The sequence below is a fragment of the Protomyctophum parallelum genome, assembly GCF_964188405.1.
Source record: "Protomyctophum parallelum genome assembly, chromosome: 7".
Classification (NCBI taxonomy): domain Eukaryota; kingdom Metazoa; phylum Chordata; class Actinopteri; order Myctophiformes; family Myctophidae; genus Protomyctophum; species Protomyctophum parallelum.
The window spans coordinates 37,993,401-38,012,375 of NC_139705.1; the positions used below are offsets into that span (position 1 = coordinate 37,993,401).

Consider the following 18,975-nt stretch of genomic DNA (forward strand, 5'->3'; position numbering starts at 1 on the left):
GTACAAGGCAATCCTTATTTCATAATCATAAGACATATTGCACGTCAAAAATAGCAGATCTAGAAGCTCACAATGCTTCGCCAAGCAATGCATTGTGAGCTTGTAGATCACACACACACGTACACACGCACGCACGCATGAGCGCGCACACACACACACATGCAAGAGGTTCCGTCCCCCTTTCATTTCCCTCTTGTGAAGTTTTCCCCTCAGAAGAAAGAAAGGCGCCATGCACCACTCATAAGCTTTCCCCTCCAGGCTGGGCTGAAATATAAGAGACTTTCTGTAAGGTCACTTATATTAGTAGCTGAGGGTTGCGTTTAGTTTTTAGTTTTTTTGGCGGGGTGCTTATTTGGTCATGCTTCCTAATGTTTACACCAGTGGTTGCCAAACATTGTCTTGCCAAGGTTTATATGCATTTGTTATGTCTGCAGACCCCCATCAGAAAATACTTTAGATTTGTGTTGCTAAAGTGTTTCACAAATATTCCCAAATATTTCAAAATGATTTCAAGATGCTTTTGAAAATGCACCGATGTGCTTTGAGCTTGTAGATCGGCTATTGTCAAATAGTTTATGTAAGTACTAGTAGGGTTCGAGTCAGTGCGGCCAAACCAGCTGCTTCTTTTGGGCTAGTTTTGGTAGTCCTGGCGACTTGTTTCTCTTGCACAATGTGGCAACGCTGCATGTGTGTGCGGCGTGCGCAGCGCTCCTAGTCTTCCCCCTCCTCTAGGCTGCAGCACTGGAATGCTGTCAGTTCCCTCGACGGCGGCGTTAATCTGAACCAGACCTCCGACACCGCAAGCCAATCCAAGCTGTCCGGCCAATCACCGGCGAGCCCGCGCGACGCCTAAATGTACTCCCCCTCTCTTTTCCGAACAAACACTCGCTCTGGGTTCTCCCCTGTTGAGACTCGTAACGGAACATAATCAGAACCGTAGCTCCACATCTGATGAGATGTGTCACGTTGGAGCTGTTCTGGAGGAGGGAGGGAGGGAGGAGGGGGTGGGGGGTGATTTGAGTGTGCGTATGCATACTGTATGTAGTTCCCTGTTTCAAGGAAGTGGAAGTGGGAGTTATTATGAATTCTGTAATGACAAGTTGATTCTGTTTACACAACTGAGAGAGAGAGCGAGAGAGAGAGAGATTCCTAGGGTTGATGGATGAAATAAACGGTGGTTGTTCATTGTCATCTGACCGTGAGGCGATGCGTTGTGATTTTCGTTTAGATTAAACATGCAGCCTTTACCATGAGATTTAAATGCGCGTATAAGAGCCACGCGCGGCGTGTGTGTGCATATAAAGGTAACCGTGTACAGTATGTTTACAACATTATGTAAATGAGAAAGTAAATGTGAGACTTTCTGTGTGTTTTCATTAGAGTGGTGTAATTATGTTAGTGGTGTTACTTGCATTGAAGCAGGCAGCACAGACACAATATCTGTTTGAAAAGGTCAGACAAGATTTGGTCGCTCCGTGAAAGTTGTATTAGTGTTTGTGTGTGTGTGTGTGTGTGTGTGTTTGATTGATTGATTGATTGAAATATTTATTAACAGTTTGTAGAATTACAGTACATTTCAAGCACAAACTCAATACAAAGACTGTTAACTGTGAGTGGACGACCCAATTAAGCATTACACTTGTTTACAACAGGGTCCACATTGTTCAATTCATCAAAACATTTAGAGACATACAAATAGACACTTCTATGTAGTTAAAGAACAGAACAGGAATTCATCATATAGGAAGCAAAAAGGGAAAAGATACATATACAGTGAGGGGAAAGGGGGCGGTGGGGGGGATTCAGATTTTACAGAGGCCAGTTTTGAATTGCAGCCATCCGTAGGTGCCCTTTGAGAGCGGTTTTGAAGGAGTCAAGGGATTCACATGTCTTAATGACTGTTGGTAGGGCGTTCCACATTTTGGTGGCATAGGAGCGAAAAGAATTTAGTGTTAGTGTTAGAAAGTGTGTGTGTGTGTGTGTGTGTGTGTGTGTGTGTGTGTGTGTGTGCGCGCAGGGTGTTTTGTGATCGTTGGAAATGGATGTACTGTAAATGGACCTGTAAGGTTCCATTTATTTGTGTGTTCCATTTATTCGTGTATTTATTTACAAATTATTCAATTTGTATGTGAAAGTAACACTCAAGGGTTATACTGTGTACTACCGGTACTATGCACTATTAGCACTGCAACGCTCTCTCTGCTTAGAGGAACGTCTGTGGCGTCTGAAGCCTTGACACAAACACACATTTTAATTGCTTTATATCCATACATGGTTGTTAAATTGACTCTTGGAACAACACAAAAGGCCTTGAACTTCTTCTACACATGAAGAGACAGTCAGCAGAAACCACTGGGAGAGTTAATGTGGAAGACTTGTCGTCATTCTGTGTGTGTGTGTGTGTGTGTGTGTGTGTGTGGGGGTCTTCTCTCTGGAATGTTTTGTCTTGTTTTCATCCACATATTAACCATATAATTACTAATTAACTATTAATTAACAACCCACTCTTCCTTGCCATTGAAACATATTTTGCTGCCCGATAATAATATGTTGCTGTCCGGCAGAAACATTGTACAGTATCTCCAAATTACAACTTTTCTTTCACATCGCAAAATGTGAGGTAATAGCTATTTTCAAATATAACTGATACGGTTAAAAAGGTAAAATTTACTTTAATGCTATATTAACTATATTAATTTATTTTCAGACTATTGTTCACATAACTGCATGTGCCTGTAGTAGGATGTTTGAATTTATACATCCACGTATGATAACAGCATCCTAAGGTTAGCAAGGAATATCACCTCTAATACTAACTAAGCATGTGTTGTATGGAGAATATAGGTAATCTAGGCGTTGGATATTGCTCTTGTTTTCATGTCTTTATGTATGTAAATTGTCTTGTTCTTTGTGTTATGTCAAATGTGTGTATATGTGTTCTGCATACTTGGCTGCTGGGTCGCAAGACAAATTTCAGTGTAAACTGACAATAAAGTACTATATCATATCATATGGAGATCAGGTCCAGACAGAGCCTGGGCAGAGGCGACACACACACATGTGAATGCACGCACGCACACACGCACGCACACACACACACACACACACACACACACACACACACACACACACACACACACACACACACACACACACACACACACACACACACACACACACACACACACACACACACACAGACTTGGTGCATCTATAGTTGGATAGTGAAAATAGCCAATAGTTCCTAACGTGCCATCGAGTGTTGTGTGTCGGATATTTTTAACAACCAAAAAGATACGATATATTACCTTTAAGTACTGTACAGTATCAGGAAGTATCTGTTCCCCATTTTCCTGGGGACCCCCTGGAACCCTGTCAAGGACCCCACTCTGAGAACCACACCGCTTTCTATATTATTGTCCCTATGGAGCAGTACTGTGGAGAGATATACTAGCCATTTCACCTTCACCCACGACGTCTTGTTAAACGGCCATGTATTGATGATGTTTATATAAGGGGAAGGTGTGGCATCCATCTTGATTCCCCAGCCCCCTGCCCCCCAACATTCATTTTTAATTCATTTTTAGAGCGTGTACCCTGAGAGAGGGCCGGGTGTCGGGTGAGACAGATTGTAAACGTAAGGCCAGAGTAGAAGTGTCCATAAAGTTGATTTAGTGCTCACTCTGCAGGAAGACGGGAAGGCGGTGAAGGTGGAATTTAACTCTGTGGTGGTAAACCGTTGGACAGCTGTGAAGCTGAGCGTGTGTGTGTGTGTGTGTGTGTGTGTGTGTGTGTGTGTGTGTGTGTGTGTGTGTGTGTGCTCGGCACCAGTAATAACGGACGGATGATGAAATGCAACATTGGGCTTAAAAAAATGAACACTGTAACGCGGCCAGGAGTTTCAAGGACAGTCGTTTTGATAACGCATTTCATTAGGCCAGTCGCTTCTCAAACCTTCTTCATGTCAAAGAACCCCCCAAAAAGGTACATGGATTTGGTTGGCCGCAGACCCCCCATACAACAATATTTGGTGCCTGGGATCCCGGGGGGGGGGGGGGGAAGGGGGGGGGAGGATATTTTGGAATATATATACAGTAGCTGCTCTACAATCTCCTCTTGGAACTCCTTGAAGTTCAAGCTTCTGAGTATTTTTTTTTAATGTATTAAAAACGGTTTTAAAGTGAAATGGGACATTATGCATAATGCATACTTTAACTATGTTTGATGCCAGTAAAACAATGACTTTACTTATATAATCTCCTCTTCTACCCCAGATTCGAACCGGGTTTCCTGCTCAATTTACCATTGATCTAATAGAACTGGCCTGCTTGCTCGGGGGATACATTTAATATTGACCACCAGGAAAATTCTGTGTCAGATCCTGTCGTAGGTAAGACATGATGACCTTTGACACACTCTCAATAGAAGAGCAGTGAGACCAAATAGATCCACCCCAATTGTATAAGTTATATTGTATTAACACCTGTGATAACATTACAACAGCGATCGAATGTCTAAATGGATGCCGTCAGGGAAAACCTATTTCATCCTGTGTCTCTGCACCACCACCACAGCTAATTCCACCTCTGAACCTCATGCTTGGCAATGGGAGATAAGCTTGTTTTACCATGGTAGTAAAATGCTGTGGTTGGAAGGTACGGTAGCTGTTTGTTAGCTTTACAAGGGTCACACAGACCCCAGTGACAGCAGGTGAACCCAGACAGCCGCTAGTGAAGTTGACTTAAGTCTGGAAAAAAGACACACCTGCAGAAGCACAGCTCCTATTACATACATACTGTGTGTGCGTGTGTGTGTGTGTGTGTGTGTGTGTGTGTGTGTGTGTGTGTGTGTGTGTGTGTGTGTGTGTGTGGCTGCGCGCCATGCGGTGGGTGTGGATGTCCACTGAAGGTAGCCCATTCAGAAGGTCCATTATTGTTCTAATGTCCTACTAAACTCCTCAGTGTTTTATAGTGTCTTGTTATTGCAGCACTGTGCCGATAAAACAGGTCTCATGTTGCACACCATGAGAGAGGATGGCCGGGCAAATATAAAAGGATGGACTTGGCTAGCTCACTAACCTCGCAGGAGAAGGACCATTTAAGCCTGATTTGTACTGCGACGTGTTGCGTCGTGCCACGAAAATAGCCCGATCTACAAGCTCACAACGTGTCGCAGATGCAATATTATAGTGTCTGTCTTGTCTGTCTGTCTCAATAAAACACGGCATGCCTTATTGGCATGGCGGTTCCAAAGCGTCAGTCCCTCCCTGAGTCCCCTCCCTCCCTCTCTGCCGTCTCACTCAGTCTTCCTTTCTTTGTCCTCAATTACTCTCTTCATCTCCTCTTATTAAACTATAAAATAACCATATTGCAGTTGTGAGTCATCTCCGATTATCTACGCCAGCTTCCCGAATCCCTGATAAAGAGTGCTGTTTCAGAGCCTCTATGAAAAAGCACTGCAAATCTTTCTAAATGACTCGGGCTGCAGGCTAAATGATGCAGGCTCTCTCTCTCTCTCTCTCTCTCTCTCTCTCTCTCTCTCTCTCTCTCTCTGTGACACACACACACACACACACACACACACACACACACACACACACACACACACACACACACACACACACACACTTGCTCGTGCGTGTTGTTTTCTCAAATGATCTGGCAGTGGCAACATGCGTTCTTCCCTGCTACAGGCTCTTTGTTGGGAGCAGTGTGCGTGTGTGTGTTTATACAGTTGTCTGTGGAGCGTGTGACTGTAGTTTACACATCGCTGTGTTGTTTGGCCTGTTCAGATGGACAGATTGTGGTTGACATGAATGAAAATGTCAGCTTTTCTGTTGCTGATTTGAAAACTTATCACCTACATACAGACAAATCAATCATTTCTCTCCCTCCCTCCCTGCCTCCCTGCCTCCTTCCCGCACGCACACACTCAAACAGATTCACGGTCTAGGGAAAAAGATATGCACGCACGCACGCACACAGATTCACGGTCTAGGGAAAAAGATACGCACACACGCACGCACACAGATTCACGGTCTAGGGAAAAAGATACGCACGCATGCACACACGCACACACGCACACAGATTCACGGTCTAGGGAAAAAGATAAATAAATTGTGTGGGAAAGAAACAGATTGAAGTAGATTGTAAGGTACTGTTTGTTGATGTGTTTGTGTGTATATTGTTACACTAATATATTATCTAATTGGTGTGCACGCATGCACACGCACACACACACACAGGTCTCACTTATAGTAATGTTAGCGTTGGCCTTTAGTTTTTGCAGTCGGCTTTGTGCCGTAGCATTTTGCAACTATTGATTATCTTATTTTATTAATATTTTTGTGTGTCATCAGAGAAATTAGCTCTTTTGTTTGTTGATCCAGTTCATAACCAGGACTTCACATAAAGAAGTGCGCTTGAAGAATCAGGGCCTGGTCACACACTGCCAGCATCCTGTTTATTTCCATTCTATGGGGGTGTGGGGGATGGAGCATCCATTCTATGGGAGTGTGGATGTCTATCCAGTTGTGGTGTGTTTTAGCTTTTTACCCCCTTTCTCCCCAATGCAGTCATTCCTTATGCCAATGAATTCCTCCCCACACACACATGTCTGTGTCTTATCACTGCTGCTGTGTCCTCCTGGCTCACCTCCAAGTGAGGAGTCCACGCCGTGAGGGTTCATGTAATACAATGAACAAACAATCCAGTGGATTTGCAAAACAATCAGTCAATTATCAATTACATCAGAAGCTGACACTATAGTAGAGAGCTGAACAGAAACAAAAATAGTCTCGTTCTCTGAGCTGAGCTATTTGCATATGGTACTGTATATGTATGCTGCTGTTTATTGTGTACTTATATAGTAATACATTATTACTATATAAGTACCTGCTGTGGGCTGTGAGGATATTGCAAGTCATTGGCAAAGATTTTTATGAAAATATAACATGTACTATGAAAACCTGCATTTACGTGTGTCACGTCACACCTCCATAATGGTCATGCCTCGTGACATCAGGCCTCCATATATGGTCACGCCTCCGTCTCCATATATGGAGTGGACCTGTTCTGACATTCCATATTTTGATCTGCCCCACCAATCCTTTCCAGATCTAATAGAAGAGTTACAATATTGAGGGGGCAGAAACCGAGCCCTCGAGCACTGTTCATGCAGCCTGGAGAGGGACAAGCTGGAGTTTGAAATCCATTGTTTTCAACGAGGGCGGCACAATAAGAGCAATTTTAGGCATGTGTGCAACATGCCAACTGTTTTAAAGTATTGTACAGTGACAACTAAAGTCTCTGTAATGTTTATGTTGTACGATTACTACAAAACTATCTAAAATAAAGGGATTTAAGATCATTAAAGCTGGGCTGTTGCCTGGGTCCAATGCATTTCTGCCTACTTCCAGTCCAGGACTTGTCCCTATTTGTTGTCCCCATTCTCAATAGAAGTCTATGTAGAAGAGCCGCCATTGGACTGGCCCCATGTGAAGTGAACAGAGTTTTCGTAACTCTGTCTTACTCTATGGCTCTGGTCCTTCCTTTTCAATCTGACCTCATCAAACCCTGTACACCCAAAACATGCTCCATACTGTATATGGCCAGTACAGAATTCATTCCATATGTTGATCTGACCCCCCATGTCAAAGTTCCAGCACTCGCCCAGCAGTCTGCCGTCACCCAGGTGGATGCGTGCACGTGACCTTTAGGGCTAGGTGATGTGAAAAGGATGTGAAATTTGCATCCACCAGGTTTTTGGAGCGAGGCAGGCAGTGAACACACGCTGCCTCTCACAGTCAACCATTTGACTTGATGATAAAGTAATTACGTCCCTGCAGTCATTGGATGAGACTCACAACACATCTTTATGACTCTCTCAACGGCTGGCGGTCCAGCTGCCTCTGTCAGCCTACAGACCAACTGCTTCTGTGTGTGTGTGTGTGTGTGTGTGTGTGTGTGTGTGTGTGTGTGTGTGTGTGTCTGTGCATGTGTGCGACTGTGCGTGTTGATTACCTTCTTAGCAATTACGCTATCAATTACTGTTTCAATTAATTGAATATTCAAGACACATGGATATATTTCTTTTTAAATACGGTACATGTAGGCCCTATTTTATACTTGCCAAGCCCTCCAATCCCAGTGTGTGTTTGTATGTGCATGACGCACAAATGGCTGGGGTGTTTTAGTATGTGACGTGTTCCGTGTGTGCATGCTTGCTTGTCTGGTTGGGTTGTTTGGCAAATACGACTCCAGCGATCCTGCAGACCACGCTGGTCTAACTGTGTTGCTCCCCGAAACCGCTACGACTGATCCAGAATGCTGCAGCATGCCGTGCTCTTCAACCTTCCAAAAATGTCCCCACTTCTCCTCCCGCTCCGCTAGGCTCCTGCCGGCTGCTGTTGTGTTCGCTTCCAATTAAAAAATAAATAAAACACGATGGTGATGAACCAGAACCACAATGCCGCCATGGCACGTTCAACCCGTACACCCCTTCCAACACACTTAGTATGAGCCAACGCAAGACATCTGTCCCCAACATTCCCTATGCCACCCTACGGCCAACACTCCACATGTCCTATACTCTTTATACTGTACCTCAATGGCTCCCAAGCTGTGGAATAACCTCTAACCTCCCCTCCCCCTCCCCCATCCCCCCCCCCCCCCCCCCCCCCCGCAAACTCCTTCCCAATTCTCTGCCACAGTCTGGAAACTCACCTCTTCTCCAGACTACACCTCGCCCACTATAGTAGCACTCCCTGTTTATCATAGTGTCTGGTTCCTTCTTGCCGTTTTATTTGAGATATTATTTAGATAAATGCTACTGCAAGTGGTATTACTTGATTGATGGTGATTACACTGCTTGTTATATTATTTATATAGATGCTGGGTGTGTCTAATTTACATAGATGCTAGTTACTGTATGTCATTTAGATAGATGCTAGGTTTGACGTCTCCCTGCTATCCTAGTTACTTTGAAGCACATTCCTTGTTTTCTTTGCAGTCTAATTACTCTTCCACACTGTACAGTATAGTACAGTAGTATGTTGTCTAGGGTGCGTTCATGCCACATACTCAGAAATAGTTTAAATGCAACATTTTTATGAAATCAATTGTGCTGCTGATAGCCATTAACCACTTGAACCTCAGAATCCCTATTCTATTTTTGTTGAACATATTCACCAGTAACACACACCCTCTCGTGTAATATTGCGATTATACACTTACCCTTAAAACTAAGATAGTCGCCAAAATAAATCTAATTTTTTTAATGACCGATGTAACCACTACAACCACAAATGTTCCAAGAAACTAGCTAGCCTAGCCACAAGTCTGCATGCTGTGCTCTGCATGGGAGAACAACAAGGCTGAATTATTTGTTTTAATTAGATGATGATGCTGGTTTGAAGCACAGCTAGAAGACTGTTTCAACCAATCAGATTGCTTCCTCGAAACGACCTGTTGTATAATTTCTGTCTGTCCGTCCGTCCGTCCGTCCGTCCGTCCGTCCGTCCGTCCGTCCGTCCGTCCGTCCATCCATCCATCCATCCATCCATCCATCCATCCATCTATGGAGTTCATATCACGTCTGCGGTTGAGAGCTACTTTTGTAAACACTGACTCATTGTAATGTCACAACAGGTCGTGAGCACTTCTTAAATTGCTCCCCTCCTGCCAATCCCCCATCTATCTCTCTCTCCATCTCTCTCTCTCTCCCTCCAGAAGCCTGTTGGAAGCCAAGTGAGAAAAGGAGAGGAGGGTGTGTGTGTGCGTGCACGCGCACGTGTGTGTGTGAGAGGAATACTCTCTGGCATATTAGTTCCTGTCAATGTTCCGCCACAGGAGAATGAATTCCTGATAGGAGGCTCATCTCATTCAAGTGTTTGTGCCTTCGGCCTCCTCTCTGCTCGCCTCGCGTCACCTTTACTGTACAATATATCCTTACCTCTTATCTCCATATTTTAAACTTTTACTTTAGTTTTTTTGGGGGATTTCATTCTGTAAATGAATGGCCTACTTTGTCATACCACATTCATTGTCACACAAAAGGTTTGAGCTTGTAGATTGGCTACTTTACTTTATTTGTTTATTTGGACGGGACAGAGTAGGTATATTAATGAACATTACATTAAAAATGTAGCGTAAATTCACCGGATTTAGCAGATGCTAATTTCCATCCGTAGTCCCCGGACATTGAATACTAAATAATACTGACATAACAAGACATGAGAGGACAGCATACAAAAACATAATGCAAATAAGAAAAGATTAAAACTAATTGCTAGTGTAGGCCAAGTCTATTGTGGACTGTGATCACAAGACTGGTTGTTTTTTAAGCCACTGTTTCAATTGTCCTTTAAAAGCTTTTCAATTTGACTCCTGAAAAGTTACCGACTACAACAATATAGGCTACTGTCGTGTGTGTGTGTGTGTGTGTGTGTGTGTGTGTGTGTGGGGGGGGGCTGTACTTACTTTTATTGCTACAATATTGTGAAGGCAATTGTCTTACAATGCATTTCGAACACAGTAAAAAGAGAAAATAAGAAAAGATTAAAACTAATTGCTAGGGTAGGCCAAGTCTATTGTGGACTGTGATCACAAGACTGGTTGTTTTTTAAGCCACTGTTTGTCCAATTGTCCTTTAAAAGACTCCTGAAAAGTTACCGACCAGAACAATATAGGCTACTGTCGTGTGTGTGTGTGGGGCTGTACTAACTTTTATTGCTACAATATTGTGAAGGCAATTGTCTTTGTCCTCACAAAATGAATGGTTGTTTTATGGTTGCACGTACGTACGTGTGTGTGTGTGTGTGTGTGTGTGTGTGTGTGTGTGTGTGTGTGTGTGTGTGTGTGTATGTATGTAACTTTTAGCCGATCTACAAGTCGAGACATTGCATGACATTGCTTGTTTGCTTGTAGATTGTATTATGTCTGGTGTACGACACCAGTGATCGAGTAACTAAGTGCTCGGGGGGGCGTAAAAAATAAATAAAAAATCTATAAAAAACATGGCCCAAAAAAAAGTGTGTGGTAACGACGTGACTTCTGAGGTGAGGTGAGGTGAGATAGATCAGGTTTAATAACATAAAGAGATTATTGTGAGGATGTGTTGAAGAAGCAGTTGGATGCTCTGAGATGAAGCGATAAGATAAGATGAGATAAGACGAGGTGTTGCAAGGATCCCTCAGGGGGAAGTGGTTATGAATATAGATGCAGCTGCAGAGCAATAAAACGTGATTTGGCAGCAAACTAGCAGCGTACATTTCTCCACAAATTGTGTAATGTAGAGATTTTTGCATTTATCTATAATTCATGTCGGCTACTGACCGGCGCACGACGACGAGAGATGTTGAAACAGTGGAACGATGTTAAAAATACCAAGTAGACTAGATGCATCTTTAAGTGTATTTTGCTTGACTGTGTTTAGTCAAGAGTGTGTTTAGAGAGTGTGTGGTTTACAGTGTGTGTGTGTGTGCGCGCGCGCGCGTGTGTGCGTGTGCGTGTGTTTACAGTCTGGTCAAAGCAGTGTGTCTTTACAGTGTGCGTTGGTGCGTGCATGCTAGTTTTCGTTTAGTGTGCATATTGGTTCACAACCTTTTCTGGATCAGGGCCCAGATTGTTCTGCCAATTATTTGGGGACCCACTTGCAATATCCTCACAGCCCACTAGTGTGGCCAGCATCGCTGTCGTACATAATGTACTGTATTGAATGTTGAGTTCAGTGTATCTGGACATTCCTGTATAGATACAATCTGTGCATGCGTGTTTTAAACTAAATATCATGTCCCAAGAGTGTACGTATTCACTCATTCAGTCATTAATATTTAATAGCCACTAATGCAGTGCCCGTTTGGGCCATTCCTATTCGGAACTGTGGAACAAATTGACACAAAGGAAATAAAATCAAGTGTTTCCCTGAATCCCTTTAAAAGTAAAACAGGGGTTTTCAACTGATTTTGACCCATGTACCACCATCCTTACTATAAGAGCAACCTGTGGACCACCGCTATTGTGATCTACTGTATTGAAGATTCTGACTTTCAAATATACGTAATCTTCGTTTTGATTGTATTGTTGTATTGTGCTTTCTGCTTTGGCAATGTAAACGCATGTTTGCTCATGCCAATAAAGCCCTTTGAATTGCGTGTGAGTGTGTGCGCACGTGTGTGCGCACATGGCACGCGTGCGTGTGTGTATTCAGCTAACGCTTGTTATCCATCAAGCCAATTATGCTTCTGCACATACACTGTACTGTATGTGTTCAAGCTGTTGTTAATAACTAGGCTACATTTGACCAGCTCAGTGGCCTTGTGACGTGGTTAGTGTCTGTCCTGAAACTGGAAGGTCGGGGTTCAATCCCCGGCCAGGTTATACCAAAGACTGTAAAAATGGGACCCAATGCCTCCCTGTTTGGCACTCTGCATCAAGGAATGTACCGTATAGACGGACTGCACAATGTACATAATGTGTCTCATGACATTTAACTTCTGTTTATATAGCTGCAAGATAGAGGTAAAAATAGAGACTGTGTGTGTGTGTGTGTGTGTGTGTGTGTGTGTGTGTGTGTGTGTGTGTGTGTGTGTGTGTGTGTGTGTGTGTGTGTGTGTGTGTGTGTGTGTGTGTGTGTGTGTGTGTGTGTGTGTGTGTGTGTGTGTGTGTGTGTGTGCGTGTGTGTGTAGGGCTGTAGGCGTGTGTGTGTGTAGTAGTAGTAATATTCATGTGTGTGTGTGTGTGTGTGTGTGTGTGAGGAGGCATGGTAAAGTCTTGTCTCTAATCCACTGGTCTGTGTATATGAACATGGCATAGAGTTTGTGTGGGAGTGTGATTATGTGTGTGTAAGTGGGCGGTGGCATGTGGATGAATATTGTATACTGTACGTGCAAATGTGCGCTTGTGTGTCTGCATGTAGATGAGTGGTGGTACACTTTGTGTTCGGGTGTGACCAACCATGTGTCTGTGTAATTGGATGCAAGCCTGTTTGTGTGTCCGTGTGCTTGAGTGTCTGTGCCTGTGAAACTGTGTGTGTGTGTGTGTGTGTGGTGGGGGGGGGATGTCTGTACTGATGCGTAATGTGTGTGTGTGTGTGTGTGTGGGGGGACAGTGGCTGTATTGTCCTGCAGGGACAGACAACAGCGCAGTCATCTGGTAATGTGTAATCATGGCTGAACTCAAGATGAAAGACACTATTGAGTCCAACTCAAGTGTGAGAGAGAGAGAGAGAAGGGGAGAGGAAGAGACAGATACTTGGACAAGCTGGCAGAGAGACAAGAGAGAGCAAATGGCAGCGTCAGATATACAGACAGATGCAGTGAATTTAGAAAAGAGAGAGAGAGTAAAAGCCACCCTGAGTAACCACTTTTGTGACGTTGTCAACGAAAACCTCCCCCTTCCTTCAACCTGACTTCTACTTGGTTGCACTGGTCTTGCACACCGGTGTCATGCACCGAAAGTAGCCGATCTCCAAGCTCAGAACCCGTCACACTGTGGCACATTTTCAGTTCAAACCGCAATAAAACAAGAAATGGGGTATAACCTGTAATGTGCGTTAAGATCAGTGGTTCTCAAAGTGGGGTTCAGGCACCCTTGGGGGGGGGGGGGGTCGTCGTCGTCGAGAGGGTTCCAAATGTACCCTTACAGGTCTGTAACTATGAGTTAAAAGGGTTCCAAATGGACCCTTACAGGTCTGTAACTATGAGTTAAAAGGGTTCCAAATGGACCCTTACAGGTCTGTAGCTATGAGTTAAAAGGGTTCCAAATGGACCCTTACAGGTCTGTAGCTATGAGTTAAAAGGGTTCCAAATGGACCCTTACAGGTCTGTAACTATGAGTTAAAAGGGTTCCAAATGGACCCTTACAGGTCTGTAGCTATGAGTTAAAAGGGTTCCAAATGGACCCTTACAGGTCTGTAGCTATGAGTTAAAAGGGTTCCAAATGGACCCTTACAGATCTGTAACTATGAGTTAAAAGGGTTCCAAATGGACCCTTACAGGTCTGTAACTATGAGTTAAAACAAAAGGGTTCCAAATGGACCCTTACAGGTCTGTAACTATGAGTTAAAAGGGTTGAGAACCGCTGCATTAGATGGAGTGAATTGCTAAGCCGTTATTTTGCACGTAAACAGTGGGGGGCGCTGTGATGACGGATGACTCTCCCTCTACTGCAGTATGAAGTATGAAGTGTTACACTGCAGTCATCACTTTGTGGCTGACATTGACTTGGTGTGATTCGTGTGAAAGTGATTTGCTCTGTTCCTCCATCTCTCTCTCTCTCTTTCTCTCTCTGTTCCTCCATCTCTCTCTCTTTATCTCTCTCTTCCTTCCTCCATCTCTCTCTCTCTCTCTCTCTCTCTCTCTAACCCTTCTCACCCCGTCTCACCTTAATCTCAATCTCTCTTCCAATTCAATTTAAATTCAAAGGAGCTTTATTGGCACTAGTGGACAGAGAGTATGTGTCTCTGATGTCTTGGTACAGTGGACAGTATGTGTCTCTGATGTCTTGGTACAGTGGACAGTATGTGTCTCTGATGTCTTGGTACAGTGGACAGTATGTGTCTCTGATGTCTTGGTACAGTGGACAGAATGTGTCTTTGATGTCTTGGTACAGTGGACAATATGTGTCTCTGATGTCTTGGTACAGTGGACAGTATGTGTCTGATGTCTTGGTACAGTGGACAGTATGTGTCTCTGATGTCTTGGTACAGTGGACAGTATGTGTCTCTGATGTCTTGGTACAGTGGACAGAATGTGTCTTTGATGTCTTGGTACAGTGGACAGTATGTGTCTCTGATGTCTTGGTACAGTGGACAGTATGTGTCTCTGATGTCTTGGTACAGTGGACAGTATATGTCTTTGATGTCTTGGTACAGTGGACAGTATGTGTCTTTGATGTCTTGGTACAGTGGACAGAATGTGTCTTTGATGTCTTGGTACAGTGGACAGAATGTGTCTTTGATGTCTTAGTACAGTGGACAGTATGTGACTCTGATGTCTTGGTACAGTGGACAGTATGTGTCTCTGATGTCTTGGTACAGTGGACAGTATGTGTCTCTGATGTCTTGGTACAGTGGACAGTATGTGTCTCTGATGTCTTGGTACAGTGGACAGTATGTGTCTCTGATGTCTTGGTACAGTGGACAGTATGTGTCTCTGATGTCTTGGTACAGTGGACAGTATGTGTCTCTGATGTCTTGGTACAGTGGACAGTATGTGTCTCTGATGTCTTGGTACAGTGGACAGTATGTGTCTCTGATGTCTTGGTACAGTGGTCAGGCGGTTAGGAAGTGTAGCTCAGTACTCTACCTGGTTGTGTGTGCAGTGCAGGGTGCATAGTCTGTCTTCTCTTGGGAGCTAGGTCTGTCGGTGGAATTTCTCAATTGTAAGACTGTGTTCACTGAGTCTATAAGGTTTATAATCCATTTTGGAATTGTATTCCAGTAGTAGTTTTGGACTGGAACCAGTAGGTGTAAAGCTCACTGAGCATGTTGATGAACTCATTATGCATGTTGTGCTCATAGGGTGTGATTCTTCCATGTGTGATTGTTTTCAGAGATTGGGCATAAGTGTGTTCGTTGGTGGTGCTTGCATGTGCGTGGTTGGTGGTGGGTATGTGTAGTATGTGGTGGTGGTGGGGGCGGGGGGGGGGGGGGGGGGGGTGGGCCTGGGCCTGCCTGTGGTGCGCTGGCGTGACCTCCGAGTGGGGCAGGGGGGGCCTTAAGGCTGTAGGGTGGTGTCTTCTGAATGCAGGTGGGGTCCTCTCTCTCTCTCTCTCTCTCTCTCTCTGAGTGTGTCTAATAAATTTGAGGTGAATATGATGACATCACATTAGGACCGTACGCTAATGGTTGATTAATCGGTCGGTTTGGTCTTAGCCGACCAAGACTTAGTTACAGCACTTTCCTAAACGATTTTTTTTTCTGAGTAAATTATTTCTTGAAAGCGTCATGAATCTCCAGTGAGCTGTGTGTTTGTTTGTACCTGCATATAAACGTCCTCCGTCCGTGTTTTGTTTGTTTTTATTTTAACGACACTTCAGACCTTCGCTTGTCATGCTCTGGTTTTAACATGGCAAAGCTATGTGAATTGTGGGCACGGAAAGGCCTGAGGAAAGTGTGAGAAAGACCTCATGCACATATTTCACAGCTGGACGACGGACTCTTATCATGGTCAAAGTCCATTAGTGCTTACAATGACACACACTCTCTCTCTCTCTCTCTCTCTCTGAGTCGGTATCGATAGAATTAGAATGTGTTCTGTTTCTATAGTAAATATCCCTGAAGCCTATACTGTTAATGTATGTATGTTTACCTGCTATCACTACTGTGTGTGTGTGTGTGTGTGTGTGTGTGTGTGTGTGTGTGTGTGTGTGTGTGTGTGTGTGTGTGTGTGTGTGCGTGCCTGCATTATATATGCTGGTGCACGTTGAAGTGTGTGTGTGTGTGTGCGTGTGTGTGCGTGCGTGCCTGCATTATATATGCTGGTGCACGTTGAAGTGTATGTGTTTAACACTTCCAGACAATCAATAGGTAAAGGAATGATGTGTAAAAGATGCACTCTGCCGTCACTACTGGTCAATAAACCAGAAGCCACGGAGCCCAAATTAGTTTTTGGGGATTTAAGAGAGACCACATTGAATGAACCGCAGCCCAGCGACTTTGTTACTTTAAAATAAATAAACAAACCAAGGGGCTTCCATTCCTCTTTATTTGTTATCAAATCTTTAAAATGACTCACAATAATTCCTCGAGAATATCGACGATTATGTCTCTGACTTGGTAAATGGTTCTAATAATCTTCTTCTCCCCTTGTGTTGCAGAGCTGCTATAGGAGGCTGCAGGAGATGACGTTATAAACCTCAACGAGGGGAAAAGACAGCACGGATAACAGACAAGAGGAGCGAGGAGCATCGCGTTTTGGCGGCCTTCTCGTTGCTCTCTGGAACCTGCTCACTAACACGCACACACACACATAAACACCCCCCCCATCCGCTCCTCCCCTCCCCTTTAACCACCATGCCCTCCTGCCCCCTCCCGCCCTTCCTCCTCCCTCTCCTCTTCCTCACCCTCTCCCTGGCCGCCACCCCTCCCCCGCCCGCCCCAACGCCGCCCCCGTTCCTCTCCTTCTCCCCGCCAGAGGGAGGCCTCACGCACCTGGTGGTGCACAACCTCAGCGGGGAGGTGTACCTGGGCGCCGTCAACTGGATCTACAAGCTGTCGGAGAACCTGACCAAGCTGCGGAGCCACGTGACGGGCCCCGTGTCGGACAACCCCCGCTGCTACCCGCCGCCAGGCGTCCAGTCCTGCCCGCTGGAGCTGGCCATGACCGCCAACGTCAACAAGCTTCTGCTGCTGGACGCTGGCCACAACCGGCTGATCGCGTGCGGCAGCACGTCGCAGGGCATCTGCCAGTTCCTCCGACTGGACGACCTGTTCAAGCTGGGCGAGCCGCACCACCGCAAGGAGCACTACCTGTCTGGCGTGGCCGAGGCGGGCACCATGTCTGGCGTGGTAATCCCGCCGGACCTCTTCGGGGTCGGCGGCGCCGGCGGCAAGCTGTTCGTGGGCACGCCTATCGAGGGCAAGTCGGAGTACTTCCCCACGCTGTCGAGCCGCCGGCTCACGTCCAACGAGGAGAACGCAGAGATGTTCAGCTTCGTGTACCAGGATGAGTTTGTGTCGTCGCAGCTCAAGATCCCGTCGGACACGCTGTCCAAGTTCCCGGCGTTCGACATCTACTACGTGCACGGCTTCCACAGCGAGCAGTTCGTCTACTACCTGACGCTGCAGCTCGACACGCAGCTGACGTCGCCCGACTCGGCCGGCGAGCAGTTCTTCACCTCCAAGATCGTGCGGCTGTGCGTGGACGACCCCAAGTTCTACTCGTACGTGGAGTTCCCCGTGGGCTGCACCATGGACGGCGTGGAGTACCGCCTGGTGCAGGACGCCTACGTGGCGCGGCCCGGCGCCCGGCTGGCACGCTCCCTGGGCCTCCAGGAGCACGAGGAGGTGCTGTTCACCGTGTTCGCCCAGGGCCAGAAGAACCGCGACAAGCCCCCCAAGGAGACGGCGCTGTGTCTGTTCACGCTGAAGAGGATCAAGGAGAAGATCAAGGATCGGATCCAGTCCTGCTACAAGGGAGACGGTCGGCTCTCCTTGCCCTGGCTCCTCAACAAGGAACTGGCCTGCATCAACTCGGTAAGCAACTCCCAACATTCTTCTTATGGTGAATTAAATTGAGTGTGGTCATAATTGTGGGCTCGCTGCAGCGGCAGCCAACTCTAGATATCTTAAACTTTTCGTCTCTTACAAAGTTTGGCTACCAGTCCTACACACTTTCACTTAGAAACTTCAAACTTTGACATGTTTAGCTACTGTGGAATCGTGCGGGTGTACATGAATATTTTAAATGTTTTGTAGTTTTAGAAATATTTTACTTGGAATATGTTGGTACATCACAACTTCAACATGTGGACACACAGGCCTGAAATTTAGACTCTAATTAATTAACATAATGAAATAACTAATTGCATCTGTCTGGGGGGCACACAAAAGCTGGAGAAGAGGTTGGAATGTCTAAAGTGAAATTCCCTTTTAAGTCTCTGACATCATCATCATCACATACTTACACTTTCTTTTATTTGGTCTGAATTCTCCCTTTGACTCACTGGCGTTCTTCTGGTAGGAATTATGTATTTGTTAAGTGGTGATTAATCCTAACCTCACTTGGGTTTAACATTGTGCTATATGCATTTCGTCGCTGTAGGGTCCAAAATGATTACTATGTCCAAAATGGTTACTTTCCAAGAAAAAAGAAATATAATTATTATTTTGTCACAAGGTCTTATTAATGTGTTTTGTTCGAAACGGACCAATCAAGTGAGCTTTGGAAGCCAATCTTAGCCAATCAGGATGGAATATAGGAAATGTTGCAGATCCGTGTTGATCACATCATGACTATGGAGATATTGTATACCG

General features: G+C 45.1%; 1 protein-coding gene across 2 annotated transcripts in view; it reads left to right on the plus strand.

Moving 5' to 3' along the window:
• Positions 1 to 17,205: 17,205 nt before the first annotated feature.
• LOC310862443 (plexin-A1-like) overlaps positions 17,206 to 18,975 on the plus strand; it is a 313,564-nt gene continuing 311,794 nt past the window's right edge. For both annotated transcript variants that reach the window (XM_083770355.1, XM_083770356.1), the window contains exon 1: positions 17,206 to 18,195. In XM_083770355.1, coding sequence (XP_083626481.1) covers positions 17,320 to 18,195 — 876 coding nt within the window. In that variant the 5' untranslated portion in view covers positions 17,206 to 17,319. The remainder of the gene's footprint in view (positions 18,196 to 18,975) is intronic.